Genomic DNA, 8906 nt, shown 5'->3' with positions numbered 1-8906 from the left:
GATGGCATTCTAAGAAATCATAGAGTACATAGTGGCAAGACTGTTAGGAGTGTAAACAACTAATTTCCAATTGGATTTAGATCTGCTCCACAACAGAACATTTAAACAGTGTTGTAAGCCAGGATAAAGAGCCAGTGGCTAGGAAGGTCTCAGGCCCCAGTGGGGAAGCAACTGCTATTGTGTTGATAAATGGGTCTAATGTGCCTATTAAATTCCCTTCTAAACATTTGTAATTATACACATAATTACTGCTGCTGTCAGCCTGGTTTGTCCTGGAGGGATTTATTTTTTTTCTTCCCTGCAGTGTACTGCAGAGACTCATTAACCAGTTAGTTAAACTCCTGTGAATAACTGTTGCTGTGGCATAGTGACCAATGTTCAGTTTCCAGTGGAAGAAAATGATCAGGAACCTACAGCATCCCCTCCCCTCCAAATATAAGCTCAGAGAACATCATAGAGGGAGGAAGGAAAGACTATCAGAGGAAAGGCTGACATGTTGCGTAGCTACTTCCTCCTTATTGAAACCTTTCTTCCTAAAGGGAGGAGAGAGGCTGAGGAGACTCAGAAAGCAACACTTAGAAAGCTCAAGGGTTAGCAACACTTAAAGTGGCAGCAACCCCTTGTTCTATATGGTCCAGACATGAGCTACAGTGGCTGTACTTTCTATTTTGAATGAGCAAGTTTATTAAATATACAGCAAACAGATGTAAAAGAGTAAGTGGAAAGCAGTAGGTAACATCCAGCAACTGGAGCAGCCCGCCTAAGAAAAAGGTAACTCCATCAGATCCAGGGCTCACAAACATTCAACAGGTACCAACTGGGAAAGTTCCAGTAGCCATCATCTGGAGTTCCCACCTGACAGTCCTAGGCACAGCTGAATGTCTACAGTAAAAGCTTCCAGGTAAAAGAACAAATAGCAAATAGATAACATCCTGAAGTCCAGTGCTTACAAATAACCAGTAGAAGTTTACTGAGGAAATTGAGGCAGGCAGTTTCTGGTTGAACTTTCTCTCCAAGGATGCGCTGCCCATGGCTGAAGTTCAGCTTCCTATCCCCACCTATCTTAGGATTTTTACTGCTGTGAAGAAACACCAAGGCCATGGCAATTCTTACAAAGAAAAACACTTGATTAGGGCTGGCTTACAGGTTCAGAGGTTTAGTCCATTATCATCATGGTGGGAAGCATGGCAGTGTCCAGGCAGACAAGGTGCTGGAGAAGGAGCTGCGAGTTGTACATCTGGCTCAGCAGGCAGCAGAGAGAGTATGTCACTGCGCCTGGCTTGAGCTTCTGAAACAGTGCTCAATTTCCTCCAAGACCACTTTCTATATGTTCTCAAAGACACATTCCCCCCCAATGGTCTTAGGAATTTGCTATTTTCCTTTCTCCTTGTTCCAGCTAGGGGGCTAGTTTTGGAAGAAATAGGGAAGGCCTTCAGGATCCCAGAGTTTGTTTCTTTTTTTTTTTTTTTTTTCAATGCAGTTTATTCAGGAACCTTGAACAATCCTCGGACCCTGGGGAAAGCCAGCCCACAGCTTAAATAGCCTCTGGGTAGCCAACCCAGGCGTGCCACGTGGGCAATGCAGATAGGTCCACGTACATGGAAGCAAGCCAGATCCTTCGGCCTTAGCCAAATGTGGAGTTGTTCGTGACAGAGAGCACTCACCATCGGGAAGGAGCTGGCGGAAACCAGCTCCATCTTTAAGGCATAGCATTCCGCAGCTCTCTACAGTTTCCCCTTTTTGTTTTAGACGCATCAGACAAGAAACAAGCTTAAATATCACATGACACGACAGGTTGCCAGTATAATGAACATTATATTTATGAATCCCCAAGATGTATCAGGCCCTTCTTACCCTTCTTAAAGGATATAGATTCAGTAACAGCAGTAACTATTGCCGAGGGAAACTCTCTCACCTAATTGCAAATTGTGTAGGAAGCACTGAGGGTACATCATTTATGAGTCCTCACCCCTGGTGGGGTGGGCTTTTCAGTGATGAAACAACCTTTGAGTCAACCATATTTCTGTAAGTAACTCCAAGAAACGTATAGCTAACTGAGCTAGACTTGGGTGGAGTTTTCTTTGGTCTCTTGTCAGTACGCTGTTTGGGGTAAATGGATGTTTGTGCAGATTCCCTGAAAAAAAAAAAGTCACACAACAGTGACTCTTCATTACCCTAGCAAGTGTAATACCTTATATACTGAACTAAACATGATCCTCTTTTTTTCAAAAAGAACATGAACCTGAGAAAATTTCCCCTTTCTTACAAACCAAGATTTATTTTACTTTTATTTATGTGCATCTCTCTGTGTGTATGTGCTTGTGAGTACAGAGGCCCTCAGAAGCTAGAAGATCTAGATCCCCATAGAACTGGAGTTATGGTGGTGAGCTTCAAACTCAGGGATCCTCTCAGAGAGCAGTAGGTGCTCTTTAGCCCTGAATCATCTTTCTGGTCCATTCTCCCTTCTATTTCTGCATCATCTGCTTTTTTCCCCCCTTCACTGATCTTATTACATGTGAAGTTTAATTAGTATTTAAAGGTCTCTACAAGGAGTGATAAATTCTAGCATTCAGTGTATTAATCTATTAAAATGTTTATCAGCTGAAGTAGTGGCCTCCTCCTTTAATCCCAGCACTCAGGAGGCAGAGGCATGTGGATCTCTGAGTATGAGCCTAGCCTGGTCTGTGTGAGTTCTAGGATGGCCAGGGCTACACAGAGAAGCCCTGTCTCAAACAACAACAACAACAAAACAACACATGTATAGAATCATGTCCTTCATGTCTTACATATAGTAAGCATTATACACTTTAGCTCTTACTACACTGAATGCCTGTATGTATAAATTATACATTGTGTTTTCACATTGTTATATTTAATCTTTGAATTTTTAATATTTAAATTTTATGTGTATGAGATTTTGCCAGGATGCATATTTGTGTACCATGTGTATGCCTGGTACCTGAAGTCCGGGACTACTTGTGAGCCCCCTGCAGGTGCTGGAAATCAAACCCAGGTCCTCTGGAAGAGCAGCCAAGTGCTCTCAAGGTCTCTGCAGCTTGACAGTGTTGGCCCACACCTTTAATCCCAGCACTGGGAAGGCAGAAGCAGGCAGTTCTCTGAATTCAAGGTCAATTTGGTCCACACCTTTAATCCCAGCACTGGGAAGGCAGAAGCAGGCAGTTCTCTGAATTCAAGGTCAATTTGGTATACAGATCCACTTCCAGTACAGTCAGGGATGCATAGGGAATCTGTCACAACAAACAAACAAAAAAAAAACAAACAACTTTCAAATGCATTAGATAACAGCTAACCTGTGAGATCCCTATATAATTTATATTCTCTTCCCTCAACCATAGACTTGTCATCTGAAGCGACACAATCCGGAGAAAAGAGTATAGGATGCTGTAGAATATGTTTTAAGGAATCCACCTTTAAAAATCACTTCTTGGGGCTGGAGAGATAGCCCAGTGGTTAAGAGCACTGGCTGCCCTTCCAGAGGCCTAGAGTTCAATTTCCAGCAACCACAGGGTGGCTCACAACCATCTATAACGAGATCTGACGCCCTCTTTTGGCACGCAGGCGTATGTGCAGATAGAGCACTCATATACATGAAAATAACTAAATGTGAAAAAAAAAAAATCACTTCTTGAGCAGGCCCGGCATTTTTAGCAGGATGGTAATAACTAACACGTCTGTGCATTCACTCACAAATATATACCGGGAGCCTTCGCCCAGTCAAGTAGTCTTTCTGGAGGACAGCTCCCGGCTAATCTAATCCCGTGCTCAGAAGAGCAATCCCCCGATCTGGAGCGGGCGGGTCAAGGCGGAGCCGGCTCCAGCCAGCAGGGGGCGCGCTCCCACCCTCCGCGCGGCCACCGGGGTTGCTCCCGAGCACGCCCCCGCCCGCCGCGTCACGTGACGCCGCCACGGAACCCGAGGAGCGGGGCCTATGCCCAGCTAAAGTCGTTGCCGGCGGCCGCCGCAGGCCGCGACCCCAGAGGCGCAGCGGGGGGCGGGTGGGGGAGGCCCGGGGAAGTCGATGCTGCCCGTGCCCGCCCAGGTCCGCCCCTGGGCCCCTCCCGCCGTCCGCCACTCCCGTCTCCCTGGGCGTTTGCATGCGCTCTCTAGCGTGGGCAGACCGCGGTGGCCATGTAGCTAGACCTCCTGAGGCAGCACGGCAGGCCGGGACGAGCGCAGCGCTGACGGCACGCCGCCCCGCCGTCCCCCGCATTCCCCGCCGCGGCCCGCGGGGCCCTGCTGGCAACTCCGGCCTCCCGAGGAGGCCCGGCCCCGAGCGCCGCTGAGTCTCGCCGCGTCTCGCGAGAGGCCAAGTTGAAGGAACATGGCGACGTCTAATCTGTTAAAGGTAAGCCCCTGCCTGCAGCCCGGCTTCGGCTCGGCCACCGACGCCCTCGGCTCCCGGGGAACGGCCGGGTGCGCAGTGAGCGGCGAGACCCGAGGGTTTCGGGGTTCTCCGCCGGAAGGGGGGCCGGGGTGGCTGTCCCCGAGCACCCCGACGCCGGGCCCTGGCCTCGGGGTCCAGAGGCTCCGGCGGTGCCTCCCGCCGGCTGGCTGGCTCGGAGCGATGCGTTCAGGGGACCAGCCCAGGCTGGGAACCGGAGCAGTGTTCCCGGGCCCTCGCCGACCCTGCCATTGTGACTCTTCAGATCTGTTTCTTCCGAATCGAGTGGCAGAGACATCCTAGGAAAAAAAAAATCCCAACAAAATGCTACCCAGCAGGTTTCAATGGCCAGGACCCCCTCCCCCAGTTCCTTAATTTCTCTTCACACTCAGTCTGCAGGAAATGCGAGTCAGACAGCAGTGTCTCCCACCCCACCCCCTTTCTCCCTTTTCTGCGTGTTATACCTTCCCTCCAGTTCTCTCATCCTTCACTTCCTATTTCCACCTTTTTTTTGTTCCTTGAGGAACTGTCTCCTAACCCTAACCCCTCATAGGACATCAGATGGCACCCAATAAGGTGCTACCATCGTTTTTAGGGTGGAGAGAACAAAAAAATTTTTTTAAATCAAAGAAAGCATTGAAAGCTATTAAATACCAAGAGAGGTCCAGAGGGGCAGATTCTGTATCATCATCTAAAAAGTTAGGAAAAGACCGAGGAAGATGGGACGAGCTCAAGGTACGTTTTTAGTGAAAATCCTCCCTAGAAGTATTAACTGAAAGGGGGTAGTGATTACCTGAGGGAAAATAAACTGTGTTCTCGGGCTGTGTATGTGAAGAATAATAACAAAATAGAAAACACTACCACCCCACAGGGCAAAATAAATAAATAAAGGCATTTTAACTTCATGACAGTACATTGGAAAAACCAGTAAGTGACTCAGTAAAGTCAGATGCCAGAAATATGCATTTTCAACAACATTATTTTGTGGGGGAAAGCAGATGTCCTAAATGAATATTATGTGGTATGTGATCGATCTATCTATCATTGATAAGGCGGATCTTTGTTGCTTTGGCTGGCCTTGGTACTATGTTTACTAGGCTGGTCTGGAACTCAGAGTTTTGCCTGCCTCTGCCTCCAGAGTGCTGGGATTAAAGGTGCTGAGATTAAAGGATTATCTGAAGCTTTAGACGAAAAACCCATCAGGCCTGGTTTGGAGTCTGATTTTAGGTAGATAGAACTGTTTTAATATAATGAACACAGGGCTGGAGAGATGGCTCAGAGGTTAAGAGGACTGTCTGTTCTTCCAGAGGTCCTGAGTTCAATTCCCAGCATCCACATGGTGGCTCACAACCATCTATACTGGAATCTGATGCCCCCTGCTGGCATGCAAATGATCTACAGATAGAGCACACTTATATGTAAAATAAATAAATATTTAAAAAAAAATATAATGAACACAATAAACGGACTTAAATTCAGGGCTGTTAATACCTTGAATAGATATAGGGCTTACTGGGGAGTGGCCAAATAAGCCTACTTTTTTCTTCCTTCCTTCCTTCCTTCCTTCCTTCCTTCCTTCCTTCCTTCCTCTCTCTTTCTTTTTATTGGTATATTGGCTTATTAATAGAGAAATACCTTGGACTTCTGCAAGTAGATTTTAACAAAGAGAAAATTATCATGTCCAGTGGTCAGAAAGGAGAAATGTAGGCCAGACAAGAACACAGTTTGAGTCCTTACCAGATCTGCCAACTGTACCTGAAACATTGAATCCCAGTTTACTGTAACTTGAAGAAAGGTGGTATTTATGTTTTGTTTCATTTGTTTAGGGTTGGGTTTTTGTTTTGTTTTGTACTTTACAGAGTTCAGAGAAAGAGCTAGCACATTTTGAGAAAAATAAGAAACTTTCTTTATGAAATTTCCAAGAATCTGATACAATAAGACATGTTTTTATATTGGAATTTTATTTTATTTAGGATTGTGTTTTCTTGTTAGACCAAGTAAGCTGTCATTGGGTCTGGGAAATCTTTTGAGTATAGAAAGATGTGTGTAGTGCATTTTGACATTTAGTTACTAACTGGTTAGGGGAATTCATCTCTTCATCCCTGTTCACATGGGTACTTTATATCTGTTTGTTTTTTTTTTTCTTTCCCAGTCTATCTGTAGAACAGTTCTAGCAATCTGATAGTACCGGTTCATCTTGTATTTTAGATTACTTCTGACACTTAATTCTGCTTTTTCTTGTTCTTTTGCAGTTGTCATCTGGGTTCAGAGTACTCATTTTCTTCATTTCCAGTTGATTATGCTACTCCAAACAACAATTGTTCAAATGTTTTCACACCTCTCAGTTCTTAGCACATTACCTAGCAATTTAGACATGTATTTCCCTTGGCCAGTCTTGTACATTTTTGTAGTTTCTTTTTGAGACACCGTTTCTCTTTGTAGCCTTGGCTGTCCTGGACTTACTTTGTAGAACAGGCTGGCCTCAAACTCACAGAGATCTGCCTGCCTTTGCCTCCTCCATGTTATAACAGCTCTTTTTCAATTTACCTTTCATCTAACCTTGTTTAGCCCACTTTCTATCACTTCTCTATAAGAAAGTTGTGTCTCTTGTGTAAACTTAACCAGCATTCTGCTAAGACTTTTGCCCATGTGCTGATTTGTAATTCTTCTTTTTCCTTAATTTACTCAGTTATCTTGAAGCTGTCAGGTGTAAGTGTGGACAATATCCTGATTCCCAAACCAGATTCTTCTTGATAAGGTTCATCTCCTTGTCTGGTATTATTGTTCATATTCTCTGCTTTTTCTCTTTTTTTGTGTGATTTTTTTTTCTTCTTATTTTACTGTTTTCCATAATCACCTGTATTTTACTGATATCCAAATTATTTCTCTGGATTCAATCTTCAGCCTTGTCTATCTTTGTGTTTTTTGTTTTTTTGGTTCTGATACAGTCTTAATACCTATTTCACTAATTATTTCTTAGTGCTGATCTGAAGCTTTAGATGAAAATATGGTTCTGACTCTATCACATTTTTGCTTAAGTACAGTACATAGTTCCAGTCATTTGAGACCTTCCCAGTTGGATCTTAACAAGAATCTGAAAAAGAACTGAAATATGAGGCACAGCTTTTTCTCAGTGCAACATTTTATTATTTGGGAAGAAGGAAAATGAAAATATAAATGAGTTAGCTAGCTGTGGTACACGCCTTTAATCCCAGCACTTGGGAGGTGGAGGCAGGCGGATCTCTGTGACTTAGAGGCCAGTTTGGTCTATAAAGTGAGTTCAAGACAGCCACGTCTACACAGAGAAACCCTATCTCAGAAAACTAAAAAAACAAATGAAAGAAAAAAGTGAGCAATTCTAAGTGTCTAGAATTAATTCATTATAAAGTTGTTTATTAGATGCCAACATGCAAGATACCCTAAAGATGTATATGATAAAGCCCTTGCTCTGTAGGAGTTTGTCATACTCAAGGATAAGTGGTATTGATGGTTTTCTCTAAGGCAGAAGGTTCAGGAATGTTACTGTGTGTTGTATGGTACCTTACAGATTGAGGAAGTATTTTTGATGGGATGATTAGACTTAGGAAGAGAGCATTAGAGCTGAATTTTGAAGAATGGATATTTTGTGCTTGCATGTACAGATGCATGCACCTGTATGCTCGAATGTGGAGGCTAGAGATCAGCTTTAGGTGTCAGCCCCCAGGGTTGTCCACCTTGTTTTTTGACATAGTCAGTCTCACTTGTTAGTTAGCGTAGGCAGGCTTCGAGGGAGCCTCAGGGATTACACATAAACACAGCCACACTCAGTTTTTGTTTTTGTTTTTGTTTTTTTTATATTAACTACAGTTCATACTCAGTTTTTATAAGGCGTTCTTACCAACCAAGTCATCACTGTTTTCTGGATATCTTTTAAAAATATCTTACTGAAAATTTATTTTTATTAGATTTATTTATTTTCTGTGTATGAGTATGTAGTGTACAGTGTTCCCAGGGTTGAGACTAGGACATTGGACCCATTGGCACTGGAGGTATAATTGGTTGTGAAACACCATGTGGGTGCTGAGAACTGAACCGAAGTCCTCAGCAAGACCAAGGGCTCTTGATGGCCAAACCATCTCCCCAATCTCTCAGCATTCTTGTGTAGGTGGTAATAAGGGGAAGATTGGGTAGGAATAGAAAAGTAAGTGATGGATTGTGTTGCATCCTTTGTGGATGATGCACTATGGAACTGTTGCATGATAGGAACTTAGAATCTAAGGAAACAACAGGAGAGGAAGACCAAATCACAGCCAGATGTCAGAAGTCTTCAATGTTAGGAAAGTGGCTTTGAGGTGTCATGGACGATGACCAAGATTTGAAAAATATAAGTGCAGAGATTCTGTGAAACTGTTCAACCTGGCTTTGCTTCGAGTCAGTTTAGCTGTGAAAAATAAATGTAATTATGTCATGAGGTATTGACCAGAGAAGATTGCTTGGACATGTATTTAAGCCAGTAGGACATCTT

At 43.9% G+C, this 8906-nt stretch overlaps 1 protein-coding gene and 1 long non-coding RNA gene across 2 annotated transcripts in view; one reads left to right on the top strand and one right to left on the bottom strand.

Annotated features, from left to right (window-relative positions):
- Positions 1–660: 660 nt before the first annotated feature.
- On the bottom strand, positions 661–3934 carry LOC132649706 (uncharacterized). The gene is made up of 2 exons (XR_009588202.1): positions 2960–3934; positions 661–2134 (listed from the first exon to the last, which is right to left on the bottom strand). It is a non-coding gene; the product is annotated as an uncharacterized LOC132649706 (long non-coding RNA).
- Positions 3935–4226: 292 nt separating this feature from the next.
- The window catches only part of Cul5 (cullin 5), a 52528-nt gene continuing 47848 nt past the window's right edge, over positions 4227–8906 (top strand). The window contains exon 1 of the mRNA XM_021638666.2: positions 4227–4366. Coding sequence (XP_021494341.1) covers positions 4343–4366 — 24 coding nt within the window. The 5' untranslated portion in view covers positions 4227–4342. The remainder of the gene's footprint in view (positions 4367–8906) is intronic.

The sequence above is a fragment of the Meriones unguiculatus genome, chromosome 1 (genome assembly GCF_030254825.1).
Source record: "Meriones unguiculatus strain TT.TT164.6M chromosome 1, Bangor_MerUng_6.1, whole genome shotgun sequence".
In the NCBI taxonomy this organism is placed as follows: Eukaryota; Metazoa; Chordata; class Mammalia; order Rodentia; family Muridae; genus Meriones; species Meriones unguiculatus.
The sequence above is the reverse complement of the archived record's forward strand: the minus strand, read 5'-3'. Positions and strand labels throughout refer to the sequence as shown.